The 22,726-nt window shown below is 47.8% G+C and overlaps 1 protein-coding gene and 1 long non-coding RNA gene across 6 annotated transcripts in view; one reads left to right on the top strand and one right to left on the bottom strand.

Moving 5' to 3' along the window:
• Positions 1–15,483, top strand: part of cdh24b (cadherin 24, type 2b) — an 85,102-nt gene extending 69,619 nt beyond the window's left edge. For 3 of the 5 annotated variants that reach the window (XM_023832640.2, XM_023832641.2, XM_023832642.2), the window contains exons 7-14: positions 5,159–5,415; positions 6,073–6,209; positions 6,853–6,974; positions 7,739–7,856; positions 9,499–9,807; positions 10,123–10,327; positions 10,417–10,762; positions 11,170–15,483. In XM_023832640.2, the coding sequence (XP_023688408.2) occupies positions 5,159–5,415; positions 6,073–6,209; positions 6,853–6,974; positions 7,739–7,856; positions 9,499–9,807; positions 10,123–10,327; positions 10,417–10,762; positions 11,170–12,081 (2,406 nt within the window). In that variant the 3' untranslated portion in view covers positions 12,082–15,483. Of the gene's footprint in view, positions 1–5,158; positions 5,416–6,072; positions 6,210–6,852; positions 6,975–7,738; positions 7,857–9,498; positions 9,935–10,122; positions 10,328–10,416; positions 10,763–10,921 lie in introns of those variants that run through there. The other 2 variants (XM_023832646.2, XM_072711140.1) reach the window with 2 other exon arrangements.
• Positions 9,370–20,143, bottom strand: LOC111854573 (uncharacterized). The gene is made up of 4 exons (XR_011990016.1): positions 19,880–20,143; positions 10,083–10,178; positions 9,751–9,845; positions 9,370–9,669 (listed from the first exon to the last, which is right to left on the bottom strand). It is a non-coding gene; the product is annotated as an uncharacterized lncRNA (long non-coding RNA).
• Between the last annotated feature and the right edge of the window lie 2,583 nt (positions 20,144–22,726).

The following is a 22,726-nucleotide window of genomic DNA, read 5'->3' as shown; positions in this document are numbered from 1 at the left end:
GTCACGCAGTGTTTATTTATCATATATTAAAATCAGCGCTTTCATCCATATTTTTGAACTGCGGTGTCAATAAGAGAAAATGCCAGCAGAGTGATGAAATGCAGCCGCGCTGCTTTAATTGTGACCTCCGTCACATTCGCTCGTTTTGTGACTCTTACCGGGGATCGTTTATGGGAGCGGGGTGGGGGGGGCGGATTGGGTCGAGCACGTGAGTGGGAAGGCAAAGAGCGAGACTCTAGTGAGCCGCGGGGTTCTGATTACTGCACTCCTCTGTCCGCGCTTCCATGTAATCCACCTCAATGCCACCTCTTGTCTAAGCCATTTACGCAGCTGCGCGTTGCGCTGGTGCCGAACGGGTTAAACACGAGGGGGTCCTTTCCAGATGTGACCCGACGACCTTCAGGTTACGCGTCTGATGTTACCCAACCGGCTGCATCCGGAAAGGTATGACGTTTCCCTCCCTGCTGCCCCCCCCCCCTCGTACCCCAGCCCCAGGGGCCACCGGGGACCCCAGGCCACTGTCTAGATGCTCGTTTTCCTTCGTTGGTTGTAGTGTTTACAAACATCTTGAAGTGGATGCGGGGTGCTGTTCTCTCCGGGGCGATGGAGAGACAGATTACTCTTCTCGCCGACTTTGGATTTGTTCATACATTAAATCTCAGCGCCATATGGAAGCATGCAAATGTTTATAAAGCGTGTGGGATGGCATCGGGTGTGCAGAGACCCCTGAAGTGCGCCTGAGCCCGTGGCCCGACCCACTAGAACTCCCAGTCACATGCTGCACTGTGAGGTCTAATAAACCATGTCTCATTGCACTACCCACCCCAGAGCTGGATTGCATCCCCCCCCCCCCCCGCCCCCAGGCGTCTAGCGTCAAGCGCCGCTGAGTCCGAGGATTCGGCAAAAAGGCTCATTTAACCACGCCGACCGTGGGGGCTCGGCTGTGCGAGCGGTAACCTGGGAAACTGAAACGCATGCATTAGCTTTTAAACAGGATCCGGACCGCTGGGGCTGCGGGGGAATGCTCACTGCTATCTGCAGTGTTTATAAAACGATGATCCAGAACGGCCGGAGCATCCGTATTTACATTCAAAACGGCTAAAACCCACATATTAGCCAATTGGACCGATGAAAGTAATCGGCCTGTTTTACGGAGTCAAACTCTCAGATCCCAGCCCTTTTGGACCTGCGGGAGGGGACGGGCAGATATATGTGCTATGAAAGTCCAGGAGGGCGCGGTTCTGTAGGTCACATTGGATCGAGCTGCACGGTGAGCTCAAGATGACGACGTACTTTTTCTCCACAAGGTCGCCTCAGCACTGAGGGTTCTTGTGACCCACCTCTTCCCTCATCTCGCTCAGCCTGGACCGGTAATTATTTTTTTGATTCACGGTACAAGCCCGGCCCTGAGGTTCGGACCCTTGGCGAGGTCGTCGGCAGAAAAGGTTGCCCTGTCTGCAAGTCAGACGAAGGAAATCATGCTGCTGAAGCAATCGTCTTTTTATTATTATTCCAGAAACATCTGGAACTGAAGGTAAAGGGGCAAGGTGACACACGTTGAAATTACAGACTCATAAATATCAACAGGTCCCATTTTGGTAGGAGGAATGTGATTTTGGAAACGCATATTGAGACAAGCTGATGCAGGAACGCCAGTTATGGTCAGTCTCGGAATGTAGGACTGAGCGGATTGGAGGAGGTGTAGGGGATGTACCAGGTAGGGCCGGCCCAAATTGAAATGCAAGCCCACGGCCCACAGAGATTTGTCAAGTAGCACTGCGAGCACCAGGGGAAATATCAGACAATGAATTTGGAGCAGAACTCGTTCTTCCGAAGCCCATTGTTTGTCAGGAAGCTAAATTGGCCAATTAACTCCAGAGAATGTTTCAGCTGGCACCATTCACTGTTATGACAGGACCTATCCATGTTTGGAGAGATGAGCTCTGTGTAAAGCAGTCTCTAGGCTGGTGATAATGACCACTGAGGCCCTCTGGGGGGGCAGCACTCTAAGATCAGAGCGACATGATGTCACACACAGCCAGCAGGGAGGGGTGGCCCTCGGAAGGACCTCACGGCGTGATGAAACCTGTCCACAGCGACACGTCAGTTGGCAAGGTGCAGTGCTGCTTGGATCACGTTGCACGGTACCCAACAAGCCAGGGAAAGCTGTTTGCAAGCCTGCCTCCTGTGGAAGTGGCATTCCCAGAGTGTTGAGAGGCCTGGGCAGTTCAGGCCATGGCTGTCAGCTCTGTGGGGCGGCGAAGGTCACCTTCTCGCATTGTGACCTAGGCGATTTCCCTCACACCCTCCTGTTGAGGCCATTTTTTTTCTCAAATACTCCTCATTCATTTCAGTATTTTATGGAAAACAGCTTATATGCATTTTTATGCACCCTCAGTTATGTATACAGTTTTATTAAGTAATCAATTTGAGGTTTCAGATTTTAGGTTATTTGCCGGATTTCTCTGAAAGGGGTAATTTCATACAAATTATCACAGAGCATTCACCAGACGACCACACTAGAAGCGTAAAATCCGCTCTTTTGTCCGTATTTTTGAACCCTTGTGTCAATAACAGGAAATTAACGCAGGAGTGCATGCAGGGCTTATAATGCGACAGCAGCTTTGTGACTCGCAGCGGGGTGACTCATGGGGAGGGGGGTTTGGGGGGAGCGAGAATGGGAAGGTGAAGAGTGAGGCACCGGTGAGTGCCTGTGGATGTGTGTAATCCTCTGGGGGGGGGGGGGGGGTGACCCAGGGGCAGGCATGGAGAGAGAGGCTGATGAGTGTGTGCTTGCAGTGTAAGTGACATTTCTGCTCCACAGACAGATTGTCTCTCTCTGCCTCTAATGGGATCCTGTTAGAAGGAACCTTTCTGCCTCGTTCTGTCTATAAAGCTGTATCTCTCTCTCCTTCTTTCTCACTCTCCGTCTCTCTCTCTCTCTCTCTCTCTGTCTCTCTATCTGTCGCTGTCGCTCTCTCAGATCGGCTTACATTTATTAGTATTGTGTCATTTCTGGTAAATCAACGTTTGCTGAATTTTCCCCATATGAATTTTGACATTTTTTCCCACACGTTAATCTTATCTCAAATATTATATAGTATATATACAAACACGCACACACAATCACCCCGCGATAAACGGCTGGGGGAGGGATGAATGATAGCTAAGAGTAAAATGAAGATTAAAAAGCAGCAGACAGCAAATAATGATGATATTGGTACTGAGAAAATATGACCCCATTAAAAAGGTATATATACATAGTGCACGATGACTCGCGGTTGATTGTACTGTAACCAACCTCCTAAATTAAGTAGTCTGAGGACGGGTTGTTTAACAGTTTTAACATATAAAGAGGCAAGGGTAAGTTCTAAAATCATGTTGTTTAAGGAGCTCTGAAATATTCAGAGCCCAATACAACTTATTTATTCCTATAAATATAAATGTATTCCTTTACCTCTAAAATGCGGGCGCTACGCCTCAACCTACCCGCTTCAGGGAGCCTCTTCGGGGCGTCCGGCCGACCGCCGACATCGGCGCCTCCGGAAAGACCTTGGGGCTCTGGGACTGTCCGCTTGCCTCCTGTTTATTATTAATATAATTAATGTGGTTAATATTTAAACTGGTCAAGTGTTTAAATATGGATTTCCCATTATTCTGTTTCAAAACCAGGTGAACTTTGATTTGGTCCGTGTCCGCAAGTGCTAATGCAGCTAGCGGAGCTTAAGGTTACGGTGATTAAAGTTACAATAAAGAAACGTATATGCCAGCTACCAGAGAAAACGCCTCCATATTTCCCATACGTGTTATGGATTTTTACGTCTTTCAAATAAAGTCATTAACCTAACTTTAATTACTTAGCTGTTTAGCTGTTGTTTATTTGCCGCTGTACCGATAGAGGGAGACGCGAAGGAGCCGTGACGCGGTGTCCCTGGAACAGCCGGGTGACAGCCGGAACAGACGCCCTTGTGATCACTGGCTGCTTCTGGCAGCCGGGAGGACGGATCCGACTCGGTGCGGGATCAACAGATTCCTGCCGCTGACATCCGCCTTTGTCCCCTGTCATCCTGTTTAGGATGACTGGAATTTTCTAATGAAACTCAGCAGACGTTGCGAATACAATCTCCCCCTTCTGCCACTCTCCCCATAAGTAGGCCTACATTACATCTTGTAGAATAAACAGGTGTTTCTAGGACGTTCTGCTTTTACTTGAAAAATGTTTTTGTGTGGAAAGAACATCATTCCGAGGATCCTGTTTAGGTTCCTGTTTGCAAACCTCAATATTATGAGCTAGGAGAATTTTTCCCTTGACATAACAATAATGGTTTTGAAACACAGAACAGGATGTCTGCTCTTTTATGTTGGATGAATATGGGCTGTAAAATTTTGAGAGAGTTTCTCAGACATATTTAGCTGGGCACATAATGAATTGATGCTTTTTTACCATTTGCACAAGTACATTGGAATTGTGTAGATTTTCACGTATCCCACTTTGCTGTCCTTTGAGACATGCATATATGTATGTGCAGTTGAGAGTGAATCTTGGGGTGAGAGCATAGTGCCAGGTCATTTATCCAGCATCTCTGGAGCATTTTTTTTTTTTGGGGGGGGGGGGGCGGAGAGATTTAGCTCCTTGCTTGTGTGTCCAACGGAGGTATGACTATTCTGCTGAGTATTTGAACCAGCAACCTTCTGAAAATAGAGAATGCACCTGTCATGACCTGCTCATATGATCCTTCCGTGTGCCACTCCCCCCTCATTACCTCGTGTGAATTCCTGATTGTATTCAGCTGTTTCGTGTTATTTCTGAGTAGTCCTGTGTATTTAAGTCCGCGTTCAAGTCTGTTTCCCCAGTCTGGTCATTGACGTTGTATACCGTGAGTACCCTGGCTTGTTGATTCTGCCGTAATAAACCCTGTTTCCTGGATTCCTGTCAGCCTGATCCTGATTCCCCGCTCCCTGCTCGCTCGCCCGACACGCGATCATAACATATATGCCAGGTGTGCCCCAGCCTTGTCCCCAGTGCTTCCTGGAATAGATTCCAGCATCCCGTTACACTGTCCAAGTAATTGCAAGATGGATATGGGTGGATGTATGACCATATTACCCTGTATATGCGGGCACTCACATTTGTTCCTCTCTCCTCTCCCACTCTCAGGCCGTGGACTACGAGAGCCGCAGCTCCTACTCCTTCTCTGTGGAGGTGCTAAACCCCACCGTGGATCCTCGCTTCCTGCGGCGGGGGCCCTTCAAGGACCGGGCGTCGGTGAGAGTGGTGGTGCTGGATGCCGACGAACCTCCCCGCTTCTCTCGGGCCCGCTACCGCCTGGACGTGTCAGAGAACTGCCCGTCCTCTTGCACCGTGGGCCGGGTCAGCGCCGTGGACCCTGACACAGGGCTGAGCAGCAACATCAGGTGTGGTGTGGTCCTTCACCGGGGCGGGGCTCAGTGGTGGAGGTACAGGAGGGTTTTGGGTGGCGCTGATTCTTCTTGCAGAAGCCAAACAGGTCGCTTGGCACAGTTGACAAACTGATGGATGTGCAGTTTGGTGACTTCACAGTTTGGCTGCAGTTTGCTTTCAGTTCCCTGATATGCTGGAGGTCTCTTCTGTCCTGAAGAGGAGCTGAATATTGTGTCTTCTGTTCTGCTGCCAGTCTCTGATTTCCATATATTTTCTTCTCTACTAGTGTTGGTATTCCCCCCCGCACCCCCACCCTATTATGTCACTTTATAAAGAAGTGTGGCCATTGGCCGGTGACAATGCAGACAGCCAATAATGCAAACAGGGAGCCAGGAAAGGAGTGAGCCTTCGGTGCATTCAGGGCGATGTTATTATTGTGAACAATGGTGTTCAGCTGGAACGAGGGGAAACTCTGAATGTGAATGATCATCGGCTTGCCTAGTGTGTGTTTTAAAATGCCTCTTTGAATCGCTTCGGTGAAATATCAGCCTGAGAAAGCGGTGAATGATGCACAGCTCCTCGAGTGGCTTCGGGTAAAAACATTGTCCACAGAACAAGAGCAATAATAATGATGATGATAATAATAACCATGTCGTTCCATTTTTTATTAGGTACTCCATCGACCCCCAGTCGGACCCTGAGGCCCTGTTCCGCATCGCCCCCGACAGTGGACTCATCACCACGGCGATGGAGCTGGACCGCGAGCACGAGCAGTGGCATAACATCACCATCATCGCCACGCAGAGAGGTCAGAGGTCACCCCGGCATCAGCATGATGCCTCTCGCCCAGTCGCTCTGCCCTGAATTTTCAGCCCCATGTGTGAGGGATCTGCTGCCACTTGTAGTAGCAGGACAGTAGTAGTAAAACCGTACTTTAAAATTAGTACAGGTTTAGTAATAGTACAGTACTTAGAATTAATACTGGTTTAGTGATAGCACAGTACTCAGAATTAGCGCAGGTATAGTGATAATACAATACTCATATAATACTCATATTAGTACATGTTTAGTGGTAGGGCCATACTTCATAATTAGAGCAGGTATAGTGGTAGTACAGCACTTCAGAATTAGTACAGGTTTAGGGGTAGTTCAGCACACAGAATTAGTACAATTTTAGTAGTAGTACAGTATTTTCATACCAGTAATTTTGTAGTGCTAGTGAAACTCATAGTTATGGTAGGACAGTATTTTGCAGAATAATATTACCTATAATACATTATGTGCATATACATAAAAGAGTTGTGATTAGGTCAAAGGTCATGTTTCTGCCAGTCCGCATAGGACGCGGGTGTGAGGTCTTCAGTCCTGCAGCGGGAATCCCGATTACATGGGGGACCTCGGTCCTTGCTGAGGTTGTGCCCCCGTGACACGGCTGTTGTTGCTCATCCCAGACAGCCCCACCCAGGTATCCAGGGTGGTAGTTGCCATAGAGACCTTGGACGTGAACGACAACGCCCCCGAGTTGGACAGACAGTACACCACGGCTATGTGTGACTCCGCTGCTGTGGGCCAGGTCAGCGAGGACCGGCGCCTGGTGTCCTGCTTTCTGTTTCGTGTCCACGGCTTTGTGTGTGACTGCATGCTAGCCGTCCACTCTATGTACCTCATATGCCACGTCAGCCCCTATAGGCTATTGCCTGCTTGCACTACAGGAACCGTATATATAGCTTAACATCTTTCCAGAAATGGATAAAACAAACAAGGTATATACACAGGGCATATACTCGTTTATACACATTTAGCACAGTTGATGAAGCTTTTATGTTGCTTGTAGGTTCACAATATTACACAGGAAGGCATCTTCAGGTGTCCTCACCTTTCTCTGGCACATCAGCTTCTCTAACAGCGATGGAATAAAAACGCGTGATTCACAGCGACTCTATGACACGCCTGCCTGCCCCGTAAAAATTACGAACCGCTTCTGCTGAACACTGAGATCTTGAGCAACATTTTATTCATTTGCCGAAGACCTAAATCTGCCTGGAATTTAAAGAACAGCTCAGAGAGATAAAATTCAATCTTCAAATGGCGTACTTGATCTGGAATTGCATTTTCCCCTTTTTCATCAAGTGTATTAATTATATTATTATCGATTGTCAGCTAGACCTCACCATAGCTATATGTGGATACAGGGCCAAGGTTCCTCAGGGTTTAGTACCGGGGCATCATACAAAGGGTTTCTTCTGTGTTTCACATTTCCTGCTAGCATCTTTCTGTCTTTTAAATGACTTTGTTCCTGCCCTTCTCTGTCTTCCTCCCCTTTTTGTTTACTCTCAGGTGGTTCAGGTGCTACGTGCGATCGATAAAGACAAAGGAGGGAACGACACCGCTGTTCACTTTAGCATCGCTCCTGAGTCCAGCGCAGCCCTGAACTTTTCCGTCAGGGAGAGTGGCGGTACGTGCCTTTCATCTCCTTCTGTGTGTGTGCTTGTGCCCGCCCCTGCATCAGCCTATCTCATCATTTTCCTTACGACCGGACCTCGAGGTCACAGAAGAGGAATATTTTCTCAACTCAAAGCCTAAGTTGGAGGTAATCACCTTCAGACTGGACAAATTGGCAGGAAACGTAGACTGATGCAAACCCTGAGACAGTCAGGATCTGAAGAAGCCCACCTTGGGGGGGCGGAGTTGGGGGGGGCGGGTGGGTGGTTGGGAAGGTTTGCAAAAGCTACTGTGAGAAGCACTGTTCCTCAGGTCTTCCTCAGAGGCAGGATATGCTGCTTAACTTCTCTTTATTGCCAAAAATGTGGCAGCAGCGAATGACAACTTACCGGCACGAGTCAAAATGTCAGGACCTCCAGGCAGAAATCTCCCAGCAACCCTGCAGAAATGGAAAGAGGAGTGCCACTGCTGTGATGCTAAAGATGCTCCGCTATCCCGGAGAGTTCCGTGGTGCTGAAGCCGCTCCGCTCTTCGCCGGATCCTCCTCGGCTCTCTCCGTGGTGCTGAAGGCTCTCCGCTCTTCGCCGGATCCTCCTCGGCTCTCTCCGTGGTGCTGAAGGCTCTCCGGTCTTTGCAGGACCCTCCTCGGCTCTCTCCGTGGTGCTGAAGCCGCTCCGCTCTTCGCCGGATCCTCCTCGGCTCTCTCCGTGGTGCTGAAGCTGCTCCGGTCTTTGCAGGACCCACCTCGGCCCTCTGCATAGTGCTGAAGACTCTCTGTTATTCTAGAGAGTTTTGTGGTGTGATGCTCCGTGGTGAGTTTCCCAAAAGGTCCTGTTACCACCTCACATAGCTGGACCCATTCAGTTGCATGGTTCCAACTATGTAAGTTGCTTTTGGGAAACACACAACTGGTCTTCATAGGGTTCCTTCATAGGGTTCCTCGACTCTCTCCATGGTGCTAAAGACTCTGTTATTCCAGAGAGTTCCACGATGCATCATATATCCAGGTTGATCTGGCATGTCCGCATAATCAATAAGGGTCTCTGTGCTCTCCAAGCTGGAAGTTTTAGTACAATGGCATTGTGGTTTGGGATGAATATTTTTAAGGATCAATGTATTTATTATTGTTATCTGAATAGGACTGTTCAGCTCTACGTTTGGGGATATGCATGCATGGAGTTTGCCTGTTTTCCCTGTGTTTTCCATGGGTTTCGTCCCAGAGTACAAAAGCATGATGTTAGGTGATGTTAGGTTTATACAGGGGTGGGGCCACAGGGAAAGCTAAAAGCTGATTGGTCCCAAGAGGGCACCCTCAACTGTCACTCACCAAAATCAAAACATTATTTGTTTCACATAAGGTTGGGCCCCGTACTGCCCCCCACCTTAAAAAACCCTAGAATTGAAATGGTGTTTTGTTCACCCATAGTGTGTGTGCCCCGCCTTCCTGTCCTGCCTCTTGCAATGTGTTTCCTGAGAGGGGGTCCTGGCTCACAGTGACCCTGAACTGGATGAGCAGCTATGGAAGATGGATGGATGGATTTTTTTATAGGGGCACATTAACATATTGATAAAACTTTAGCTCTTGTGGATGTCCTCTTCTAATCCTTTGAAAGCAATTTTCCTCTTTTCTGTCGAACTTGCCCTTTGTCTCTTAGGTCCCACTGCCAGCCTTGTGCTCCTCTCCCCACTGATACCCCTGTCTCGCTCGGCATCTTCCCCATTCACACTGCAAGTGCCCCTGGTCCTGAAAGACAGTTTCTCGGGTCTGACCAGTACTGGGACAGTCACCGTGTCCATTTGCCCTTGCCTGAGGGGGGGTGCTAGAGCTGGTGAGAAAGAAGGTCAAACAGAGGGTGAGTGGGAAAGAGAGACAGTGTGTCTACCAATGGCGTCGTCCTCTTCATCACCTGGACTCAGTACTGCCGCCCTGCTGGCCATCCTTGCCTGCGTCGCTACACTACTGGGTAAGACTTGCCTTTCTGCATGCCTGCACATTTCTGCTCTGTAAAAATTAATATTAATGGTTCGGCTTCAGGCGGGAAAATAATTTTTATTCAACCCAATGCCTTTCTTCAGGGAATATGGTTCTAATTTATTTATTGTAAGGTTGTAACCTTATTAAAAAAAAAAAAGAAAAGAAAAATAAAGTTTAAAATTCAGAAACATTTAAATGCAAGCTAAATTCGGGCTCATTACTCTCCTCAGTGGAGACGCGCGTGTTCAGTGTTCCTGCTCTCACCTCAATAATCTCGCTCTTCTCCTCTCCCCATATCTCGTAGCGGTCAGTGCGCTCTCGCTGTCCCTGCGCAGGCAGAAGCGTGACTCGCTGTCGCCCCTGGAGGAGGACGATGTGCGAGAGAACATCATCACCTACGATGACGAGGGCGGCGGAGAGGCCGACACGGCTGCCTTCGACATCGCTGCACTGCAGAGCGCCCCCCACAGCTCGTGTCGGGGATATCGCACGCTGGACAGCAGGAACATGTGAGTGTGGTTGGGGATTTTTCAGGAAAACCCTATTTTTTATCGGCTTGCGGGGGAGGGGGGTATGATCATCCCCTCTGTCTCTGCAGACGTTACACCCAGCAGGTCCAGGACAATGCCCCAGGGTACCGCTGGACCTCGAAGGCGGGCCTGGAGTCGCAGTACCCCAGTGGTGCCGCCCCACTGTACGGACGCCTCTGCTACAGCAGCCACACGCTGCCCGCCCTGCGCCACTCCCGCAGCGTCTTCGAGACGGGTCTGGGCCTTGCTGAACTGCCGTGCCGCTACCCCGCCGGCCCGCTGGACCACTCCCTGGTCATCCAGAACCAGGGCGCCATGAGCGGCGCACAGGATCGCGAGGCCGACGGCAAGGGCGGGGCAGGCGAGGGGGACCCCTGTGCCACCCAGCAGAACCGCAGCCAGAATCTGGACTGGGTGAGGATTCCCGGGTTTTTCAACCCGCCCCCCTGAACCTGCCCCCTCCTACTGTTTAACCACCTGACAGGCCTCTAATGGAGACGGAGGGAAAGGTGATGAGGAGATGTAACCATTCTGCCTCTCTCTGCCCTCCTCTCTCCTCCACATCCATTCCAGTGCTTCATGAGCTCATTCTAGTGTCCAGTCGGCACGCGTCCTCGCCGTCTGTTCACCTTTATCTCACCTGTTCTCTTGTACCTGTTACCTCTCTTCTGCATCTCTGCTTCCATCTTTACTTTCTCCCTGGCGTCTGTCTTTCCACTGTCCGCTTCTCTGTCCACCGCAGTGGTGCCTCGCCGTCCCATTTACCACCCGCCAGCTGAGTTTGACCCAAGCTGACCCCGGTCCTGCCCCTCCCCCTGCAGGTCCAGTCTGAATCCCTCCCCACGGACCAGACTCTGGTTGTGACTCGGTCCGGCTTATCGGCAGTGACCTCAAAGAGGCTGTCTGGTGCCTGGGCGTGTGACACAGGTGTGCTGACGGGCCACCGCGGCAGGCATGCCAGCCCGTCCCCGAAGCAGGTCGGCACCGGGCCCCCGGGCACCCCCGACTCCCTCGCCTCCACCCCCTCCAACGGAAAGGACTGCAGCGATGGCTTAAGCCGCAGTTCTGGAAGCATCCTGCAGGGGGAGCTGCACAGGGACTACCCCAGCAGTCTGGGCAAGGGTGGGCTGGAGACAGGAAACAGTTTTGTGGTGGCCAGGCCCCCGTTGGAAGGGAGCGTGCCTCTGGGCGGGACTGCTCCTGGGATACTCCGGGAAGGGATGGGATACATACCAAACTGGCGCAACATGGCAGGCTACGTCCTTGGGAGGAGGGATATGATACCCCAGCTGCTGCCAGTCCCAGGGCAAAACAGGGGCATGGTGGGGCAGATGGCTTACAGAGGTGGGTGGGGCACGGAGGTGGGTGTGGGAGGGTCCAGCTCCCTGGCGGTTAGGGTGGGCGAGTTCCTGAAGCTGCGCTTAGCTCAGGTGACCTTTGACCCCGGGCAGCCGCCCTATGACTCGGTGCAAGTGTACGGTCTGGAGGGGGAGGGCTCCCAGGCTGGCTCGCTCAGCTCCCTGGAGAGCGAGGAGGAGGAGAAGGAGGCGGAACCCGACTGGGGCGGAGCTTTGGAGGCGTGGGGGCCTCCCTTCCAGAGGCTGGCTGAGCTCTTCCGGGAGAGGGAGCGAGAGAGGGAGGAAGAGAGGGAGCCGGAAGACGAAGAGCTGGGCAGGAAGGAGGAGGGAGAAAGGGGGCAGAATGCTGGAGGTTCAAGGAGCGAGGGGCACTGAGAAATGGGCAGAGAGGAGGGTGAGTGGTGGAGAAATGAGAGAGAGAGCGAGGGAATGAAGGACACAGAGAACAGCAAGGCACAAAAATAAAGAGGTGGACTCGAGAAAGGGAAATGGAGGATGTGATTGGTATAATTTAAAGCAATAAGTGATCAAAAGCCCTACAGAGAGAACACCAAACATCCCCTATTTACTGTTCAGAGCGGCAGCCATATGAGTGCTATCCGTTCCCCTATGCTTATCATTCCAAACCAACCCTCAAATATGCAGATCCGGCAAAACAAAGCCCCAGGTCAGAGACGCGAGAGGCACTCGTGAGAGTTAGAGAGAGAAAAGAAGGCAGAAGGGGTAAACAAACGAGCAGAACAGACGGAGCTGTTCCTTCCACGCGTTCCGTTTCACAAAGGGGGTTAATCATGTATCTGGCGGACATTTTTGTAAGTGAAGGTTTCATTTCAGAATATCAGTTTCTATCCTAGAGCTTTACAGGTAGCCGCTCGAATGAATCAAACATAAAGCATTGTAATCGGGCGTCAGGGCCCAGGAAACACTGCAGCAACGTCGTTATGCCTCGGGTCTGGCACTAAAGTGGAAGGAAACTGCAACGGTCTTCTATGAAATTTCCTATGATTCTGTGCTTTGTTGATGCTGGTTTTGAGTGTTGTGACAGGTGCTGCTGCCGAATCTCCAGAATTGATAAGAGAGCCGCTAACTCTGATGTGGTTTTTGCCGTTTTCATGGTCATAAAATCATCCTGTCACCAGTCACGCCTTGGTGCAGGGGCCATTGTGTTTCTGGAAGGTTCCACTTCTGTCAGGATAGATATGTTTCACCGTATGTTAATGTTGATCATTCAGGATGACCTTGAATTTGGCGTTGACCTTGAAAGTACGAAGGGTTGGACCTAAACCATAAAACACATTCAATGCCATAAAAGAACAGAAACCTTCCCTGTGGGACGCAAACACTGGCCTCTATTCTTCTACTCATTAAGTCCTGGCTGAAGCATGACTCATTTTACTTTTTTCCACTGCCCAATAGACCAAGGCCTTTCTTCTTTACACTACACCACTTCACTCGCAAAATTCATTTTGAGCCATAATAAGATATTTATGTACTGCAACATGACCATAGAATCCCCTTTTTTATGAAGCGCTACACAGACTCTGCTGTAACTGCCTGCTCACAGTCATAGATTAACATTTGCAGTCAACTGTTGCTGGTCTCATTTGCGAAGCATCTCATTACTTTATATTTATTTAGCTGGAGCTTTTGTCAAACGTGACATACAAGTGAGGATGAGAGAGAAGAGTTGGCCTGCCCTCGAGAGTGACTGGGTTTAAGGGCCTCGCTCAAGAGCAGTGATATGATTATTCCAGTCATGGGACTTGACCCCACAACCGGATATGGATTCCTAACCCACTACACATCGTCTTCACCATCTCAGTTCCACACACGTGCATCACAGTCAAGCAGAAGGTACTTCCATTCTCCATCAACTCAACTCATGCTGATGACGTCTTTAGACCTCCAAGCCGGTGTCCTCATGGCCACCGGTCACCGTGAAACACTGGCAGGTTGAGCGGTCTTCATCCCTGAAGCTCTTGCCAAACGTGGACCAACAACCAGCCCTCACTCAGAGTTGCTGAGGTCTCCTTTTCTAGCTATGGTAGCATTATAATAAGCATAATGGGATGTTAATTGTTTAATTAACTCAGGAAGCCCAACTGCCTGGGAGCACCTGTTTCCAATATGCTTTGTATCTCTGGTTTACATCACCATAACAGTCGCCTGGATGATCCTCACGTTCTTTGCATGAAATGCTGAAAATGAGCAGGACATGCACCCACACAAATACACATATCAAAGCATACGTACCCTCACTCAAGGATGGGTACAGCAGCCCGAGAGGCTATGCGCCACGTCATGGCAGACATACAAACTGATCAATCAATCAGGAGTAAGGTTTGGAGAAGATCAGTGGGGAATTTCAGTCATCATAAATGCCAGTTTTCACTGATTAGGAAGATTGCAGCAGACAGGTCAATTATGGAGTCCTTTGATTATGTACTGCATCTCCATGGGTGGAAAATGGGTGAAAGTCATGGTAATAACAGTTATTTGATTTACCAAAGCTTTCATATTGATTTGTGTCATTTTTGGTGGACAGGAGGAGCGATTTTCTGGGTGTGATTCGATGGAACAGTTATTAAATCCCCCTGTGTGAAATAACATGGTTCAAAAATGCGATCTGTTATAACTATATAACAGTGTACCTTTTTGTGGCTGTTTGAAGACCATGCTGTCAGTAGGCCTTCCAACCTAAATGGAATCGTGCCATGGTCTCGTATCCAGCGGATGACTCTGCTATTTGGAATGTCGATGAAGGTGATAACGATGATGAAGAATTTTATTTTTAAATGGTGATTTGTGTGTATATATGCACATTACAAATGTAAATATCTTTCATGTCCAATCTGGAAGAAAAAAAGTTTTTTTTTTTTTTTATTTGTAAGGTAAAGGTACCTTTTGTCTTTGACAAGCAAAGAACTTCTGGGGTCTTGACCAAATTGGAATGTACCGAATCTGGACTGACTCAGAGTTTCTCCATCCTGATGAAATCTAGAGCCAATCATTGAGGTTGGTGGCTGGTACTGAGCTCTGGACTGTGTGAACCACTGGACTTTACTAGTCAGTAATCGCAGGCAATATTGAGCATCATGTACCAGAAAGAAGAATTTTGTTTTAGATGTCGAGAGAGATTTTGTTTAGGTCAGTATCTTAGCTTATCTGTAAAAGACCCACTTCTACTCCAGTGTCCAACCAGTTGTGTGTAGATAGAACATCTTCAGCCTGGTCCACCTCATGGACATTGTGAATCTATGGGCATATCTCTGCTCACGCCAACCGGGTCACACCACGGTTCGAGACCCAGGCCCGGGATAGCACTGTGCCCCTGCGTGTGACCTGACCAAATCCTGACCGTGACCACTGTACCGGTGCAAAGCACCTAGGCGGATCCCATGGACTCAAGCTGGAGAATCTCGCCGCTCCGTCAAGCAGTTACATCACTGTTTCTTTTTCCTCTTTTTTGATTAAAGTTTGATTAAAGATGATTTGTTCTGGGGTGCGGTCCCCCCTCAAGCCCCCACCCCCAGGCCAGAGACATTGTCATTTCTTACAGTGGATGCATTCCTGGATAGAGCTTGAGGGGTGTGGGGGGGAGGGGGAGTTGGCTTGCCGTGGTGATAAAAATCCCATCGGTTCACCAGATGCCATTTGTGGGCCACTGTTGGTCTGTGTATTAGTGCGAAAGGCGTCCCCAGAGAATGTGATCACTGCAGAGATGCAGGCACAGGCCACGTGATGAAACAAATTAAAGACACATTGACATTAATGCTCCCTTTCTGTCCGCTGACTCTTTGCACGGTGATGTACGAAACTCTTCATGAGCACAGGTGACAGGTTTTACCATCATATTTTGGGATGTTGGGAAAATTAGGTTGGTTGAGCTATGATTGTTCTAGTACAGTGAACTAGACACACAGATACTGTAGCCGGCATGTCAAACATACACAGAGTCAGTCGCACAGATAGATCTGTCAGGCACAAGGACCAGGAGGCTAACAGGGTTGTCTGTGTGCAGAACATTGGGGTCGAGTTTGGCGAGTGTGCAGTGTCTTTACTAGATGTCCATGCGTGTGCGTGTGCATGTGCGTGTGCGTGTCTTCTTGGATTAGACACAAGCACTGTGTCTCTCGAGTCCATAAATGGAGGCAAACAAAACTAAGGCTTTTTCGGCTCCTTTCAGAGCCGGGATTAATTCATTATTTATCCACTTGATGAATATCTGGCTTACCAGAAGGCACCCCTGTGTGGAATTAATTGCACCGGATGGGGGCGGGGTTGATGATGTGAGATGGAGGGGGGGCGGGGGGGGGGGGCATAAACCATGTTCATCCGAAGGGGCCAGAGCTAGCCTTGAGATTGGTGGTGTGTAAACCTCGAAATGGGTTTGCAGCATTCTCGAATGGCGATATAAACAAGTCCGCCCCCACATCACAGGCCAGCTGTGCAGTTCCTCCTTGCCTGTGATGTTGCTTTGGTGATGTTTAAGGGATGATACATTAATGCATTTAACCGGGTTTGGGATGGGAGGTATTTGCTTAGTAAATAAAGTCTAAACAGAAATGTCTTTATTAACATGCATCATTTTTGGATTTAAAAGATATGATCCACATGAAAGATGGTTCCCTCACACGGGAGAAGCTTTTTGCCTCCTGGAAGCAGGTGGGCCGATTAAATGGAATGCAGGAAATGAACAGCATTACTGTTGGGCGGACGAGTGTAAAATGGGACTTGGGTTTGGCAGTGTCCTCTGCATGGCAAATAAGGTAAGCATGGGTGGATGCGTGTGGCAGGCTGAGCAGTGCCAGGAGACTGGAACCCAATACCCCCCCCCCCCCCCCCCCCCGGCACACAGCAGACACACGCCTGGCAGGAAGGCAACATTCATGTAAATGCAATTCCCAGGAAGGACGTGAAATTCCTGTCTAGGAGAATATTAATCACGTTGCTCTTCTGCAGTGCCTGAACATAGAGCTGTTGAACCCACAGCCTTCTGGTACCAACATACCAGAACCACAGAAGCTACAGCCAGCTGAGAGGATACTAATGAAAGTGGGACGGCTTTAATTAACGAGCTCCGCGAGCGTGCACTGAATGGCAGGCAGGCAGGCGGTTACAGCAAATTGCGCAAGCAGGGAAGCGGCGGGAGAGGCAGCCTGTGCCCGCCAAGCCGCGCGGACGCCGTTATTTTTATCCAGTGCTGCGGGAGGCCGCGATGGCACAGAGGGATGCCTCAATTTTGGCTGAAATGCCAGATTTACTAAGATCACGACTGACACTTAAACCCCCTTGCCGGCTACCGTGCATATCGACCACGACCACAAGTTTCCACGGGAGCGCACGTGCGGGTCCACGTGAGCCGACCGGTCTTCACTCGCTTTTCAATTTTCATTCATTCCTTCTGTACCGCTGTGGGTTTCCTTCCCCACGTATGCCCCTCCATTTCCCCTGGACTGCTACCTTTCTCTTGGGCTCCATCCTGATTTCCGGCATACTTGACGCTGAAAATTGAATCTTCATTAGCGGTTCGCGTCGACAAGGGATCTTCGAAGTGATGCAAAGAAGCGACGGGGAGAGTAAGAAGGCTGAGAGGAGCCGAGGGCTTGATGGCTGCAGTATTTTGTAACCAGGAGCTGAAAGTTATGAGGATAATGGAAAATGTATGGAAAGCCAAAAATATAGATTTTATGTTAATAGTTATTTTAAATATTTAGAGTAGCCAAATTTATGCTCAGAAAATGCAAAAAGAAATATTAAATGCCATAAAGGAGGCAGCGTCATAGTGTAGTGGTTAAGAGCATGGCTAAGGTGATTAACGACAGATTTGTAACCTGAAAATTGCCAGTTTAAGTCCCTTGATGTTCTCTGCTGTAACCCCCTTAAGCATGATATCATCGATCTGTTCCAGTATATCCCCCCGGGATAAATAGATAAAAAAAAAAAAAAACGTAAATGGGCAAAAAAAAAAACGATTTTGATGAATGTGTCAGCTAAGCGTCTAATGTAAATGAGGAGATGAAAAAGAACAGGTGAAAAGGGAGAGCAGATGGCCCCCACAGAGACAGGGGGAAAGCGGCCGTCTCCACTAATCGCGGGCGGCTGGTCGCTTAAATCCGGGACGGATTTAACGTCTGCTCTCGCATTCCGGAGATGACGATGCTGCTGCTGCAGTCTGCACCGTCGGGCATCGCAAAGAAATCATGTTGTGTCTCTTCCCGAGAGTAGGAACTTAATCTACCGCAGAATCAGTAATTCATGGCAAGTTTCTCATTATAAATTTATCTTCTGTGTGGAATCATAATAAATGAAATATTTAATATAATAAAATAATATTCTCGATAATACGCTAACAATAAACTATATGGAGAAAAAAAATATGTGAAATGGATAAAAACTAATAAAAATGAATAAAAACTGCCATAGTAAAGTTCTGTACAAGGAGGAAAACGATTCATTCAAATTCAGTTATTGATGGTTATAGCAATCACAAATGTATGCTCAGAGGGTTAGGACGTGTGTCTGTGATCAGAAGGTCACTGGTTCGAATCCCAGGGCTGTAGTTGGATGCCTGTGGAAGGCCCTTTACCCCCCACCTTTAGGAGCACTGCACACTGACACTGTATTCTGACCACCCCTTCCCCCCCCTAGCCCCCCCCCAGGCTTGTTCTCACAAGTATTTGTGTGTCATGGAGAGCAAGATGGGTTTGGTAAAAAGAGAATTTCCCCAAAGGGATCAATGAAGTATATTCTATTCTATTCTAAATTTATGATGCAATATTAGTTTGGTAAATACTTCCATCTAGTGGTAAATGTTCACAGCAACCTCGAACGAAGCAAGACCGAGCTCCGATACCTGTAACAGATATTCGACCATGATGGATGCCTTTGTTAAGAAGTTTATTTGAATTCGATTAGATGCTGTTAAAAATCTCACGTTCCATATGAATTTTCTCCTGTCTTTTTCCGTGTGAATGTCCCTATACAAGCACGCGTGTTATGCATGGACGACTGCAATTTCCCCTGCAGCCTTTCTCTCCAGCAGATCTGTAATGGGCATTTAGAGCATGGCTGAATTTAAGCATCTTTAAAGCGACAGGTCACTCTCCTCCATTCCACTGATGTCTTTGGATCTGAGGTCCAAGCCCCAGTGGTGACTGCAAGTAACTGGCGACCTGCATAGACTTTTCTTGGGGTAGGTGCTCAAACATGGCTGCACGGCTAACCGCTACTTTGGTGTCGCAGGTCCACCTCGGTCAATTTTTACGATCGTGGGGGGGCTTCCATAAATTTTCACTGTCGGAGAGGTTCCCGTGGTAAATTCTGCGTGATTGTCGGTTATCGAAAACAGGACGCTTAGAACAGAGGCGTCACTTACATTCGAAAGGGCGACATACAGTAGGCGGTTCTAGACCCTATCTAGGGCTTCAACCTCCCTGAAAAATAGTCTTTCTAAAACCATTTTTCGATTTGTCACGGATTTTCCTGTAGCCTACATTTCATACCCCCAGTACTGCTGACTTTATCGTGGGAATCCCCCCTCCTCTCAGCAAATTTAATCATTTGAGCTGGGGGGGGTTGCACGTCCCGTATTCCTTCAAGTGTCAAATCCTAGAATCGCCCCGTCTATTCAACTGTAAGGTCACTGCTGTCCTGCAAAGCAATTCCTGCCAGGGGTTTGAGCAGAATGGCTGTCAAATAAATATGAGGGAGATTTAACGGGAATGAACACCAGGCTTCAGCGGTAACCGAGGGTCATGTCTTCCTTCCTGAGTGTCAGATTCTATTATCTTCTGCTTCGGGATATCCGGCAGGGGTGAACAGGTACCACTCTCTAACCCAGACCGAAGATGAATCTATTCACAATTTTTCTGGGAGTCAATACTCTTAAGTGACCATCGTATTTAAGCATTGCACTGAAATACTAGCTTTGAGACTATGAAAGATGTGTCTTTATCCATGTTGCCATTGCTGTCAAATGCGGACACTGCTTACTCTAATTCAGCACTGTTAGTGTGAAACCGTTGAAGTGGTCACGTGAGCCACCCAGCGGTTTTGTATTTCTTTAATCATTAAATTTGTATTTATTGAGCCATTATGGTGTGCCGTTCGCGAATGATTTGTTCACGGGAAACGAGTCCCTTACACGAACCATACACTCACGTTCACTTACCCGCAAAGATCCGTTCTTTTCGTTCTTCCACTTGTCCTCATAAATATGACGTCAATGCTGCTTCTCTCCTCGAATAAGGCCAGTGAGAACCAGTCAGACATGCAAGGGCATGCTGTAACCGAGCATATGATTGGTTGGAAACCAAACGTGGGATTGAACGTATACGCCTACAGTGAACGAACGACCGACAGTCTCTAGTTTAGTTCCGAACGAGAGATCCGAAGGAAGGAACCAGTCGGTGAACGAGAGACTCAGATAGGCTACTGAACCAGAGAGCCGTACCTCGGTCATGACTGAAATACACCATCTACTGGTGTAGTACTGTATATAGTCTACATGTGCAGTGACTTCCCCGATGCTGCAACTGGATTTTAGAGGTGCAACGTTTTCACGATTTAAGTATTTAACATTATTTTATGGTTGGTTAGCGTTTGGATTCGTTTTATATGCGATGTGCTGTTAGGTGTGCGTTTTTAACAAACATGGATAGCCTTAGTACAATGTTGAGAGATTATTATATTTGTTCAGTAACAAATATAATTTTTCTCACATGACTTATCGGTGGTATTTAGCTCCTTCCTTAGCACTATCTATCCTAATTAATAGGCTATTTTTGACATATCGGAGCACAAGTGTTTCTCGAATCGTCTTGTTCGCAGATTAACAGGTGCTCCTACCCACTCGTCATTTTCTTTTTCGTTTTTTATTTGAACTTTTGCCTGCTGTCCTGTTACCGAAACACAGAAATCACCCAACACGGATGACAAAAACACAATGACGCTCTTTTTTGGACAAGTAATAATGCTGATGATATAATAGTTAGTATTGCAATATAAAACTATAATGTAGACTATAAATTAACGCAAATGGGTCTCGTTGTTGTGACACCTTTATATGCCATTTTAGCACACAATAGGGCACCGTTCAGAACTGACTTGAGAATGACCTTGGAAATCAAATTAAATTAATAAAATTGGTTGAAAACAGGGTGCAGAATCACAATTCGAATTTGAATATAAGGAATTAGAATTAAAATAGAATTGATTTCACATAAATTCATATAGGCCTACATAGTGTAGGTGCAGCTGTAACAATACCGCTTAGTATTTCAATATGAATTACACAGCATGTTAACATAAACAGCGTACACTGAATCTCACCCCTACCCCAATCCAATTATGAATATTTATGGCAGCAAAAAGTACCACTAGGCCTTGTTTCCCTGATCGAGCACCTGCCTGAAAAGTCTGTGCGTGTCACTTTTATTCAGAATGAATGAATGCCACATTTCAAGTGTCGCGTATAGAATAAATAATTTAAATGCAATTTTGTGTACCATAGTGGAAGAACGCTTCCTGCAGTCATACAGGTAACCCTGTCACAACCCCATCCAGCTGATAATTCACCGACACTCACAGGAAAAGCTACTGCAGACTCCTCGCAAATGGTACCACACATAAACAGTTAAATATGCAAAAGCAATAAATGTATACAGATGGAAAAGGACTTAGAGGGCTGACATAAACCAAATGCATATTGTTGGAATAGGCGAAAACAGTTACACAACCATTATCTTACAATCATGCAAATATAAAGTTCACTTCACTCAGTAATACATACAAAGAAATTATATGTGTGGTCAATATATACATCTACCACCATAAAGTAAATCTATTATGTAATTATTTATGTTTTGCTAGATTAAATGGCATTCCTGCGTTGTATGATTGCATTGAATTGCTTTTAATTGAAACGAATTACATTCTTCTTATTGCCATTCCAAGTAAATATCTTACAGACTGTGGCCAGTTCAGTTCAAATTGCAATTTGTGAATGGAATGGGACACAATTCGTAAATTCTGAACCACCCTGGTAGGCTACATAATGAACTAACTAATCAAACTTGCTATGTATTCAGTCACATCCTTTGAACTGAGAAGGTGAATCACCTCTCATGGCCAGCAATGGAAGAGAATTGTGCTAGTCACCCGAAGAGAGTTTGAGACAGCGCTGTCCAGGAAAACAAGCTGCTTGTCTAAATGCTCTTTTGTGGGTGGCTATGTAGCCCGTGGACCATCTCATTTCTCAGTAAGTAACAATTTCTAGAAAAATACAGGCTGGCCTGGGGTGAATTAATGAGCCTCCTTTGTCTGGTGCTGGATAAAATGAAAGGAGGAACACACTGGAATTTTGCCCCCAGTGCACCGATCAGCTTCTGACAGCCCTCTGCTTCTGTGCCAGTGATGCACATGGTCTCAGCAAGGCCGCTGTGTCCTGCATCTGTGCATGCAGTGATCGCATTTCAGTTGCACCATGCACACATCTACATACAATGTCCAACAGGAGGGGATACCTTGCATGAAACTAAAATCGGTTTTCATGCCATATCAGACACACTGCATGTGGCACTGCAGGTGCAGTGGATGGAATGCTCAACTAAATTCATACTCGCAGCCTCTTGGATCCCATCTACATGTGTCGAAAAGGGTTCTTGGCACTAGGCCTGAATGTCCTGGTGATATGCAGCCATCAAGGGCATTTTCCAGACATTGTGACCAAGTGACCTGGAAGTACACATGATATCTGGTCCAGCTTTGGAGTGTGTCAGATGGCAAAGGATGGTGCATTTGCTGGTGGCTGGTTATTGGGAGACATCAGGCATCCTCTTAGTAAATATCTACTGACTCCGATGTTTATCCCCAGACGGTGGCTGAAGAGACGTATCACACCGCACACCAAACAACACACACTGCTGTAGATGGTGCTTTGGGCATGTGGAAGATGCGATTCTTCACCTGCATCGTTCGTTAACTTGTTGGTTATTTGCTGAGTTTCTTCGCTTTTGGG

This window comes from Paramormyrops kingsleyae, chromosome 4 (assembly GCF_048594095.1).
Source record: "Paramormyrops kingsleyae isolate MSU_618 chromosome 4, PKINGS_0.4, whole genome shotgun sequence".
Classification (NCBI taxonomy): Eukaryota; Metazoa; Chordata; class Actinopteri; order Osteoglossiformes; family Mormyridae; genus Paramormyrops; species Paramormyrops kingsleyae.
Note: the sequence above shows the minus strand (reverse complement) of the source record. Positions and strands in the feature narration are given on the sequence as shown.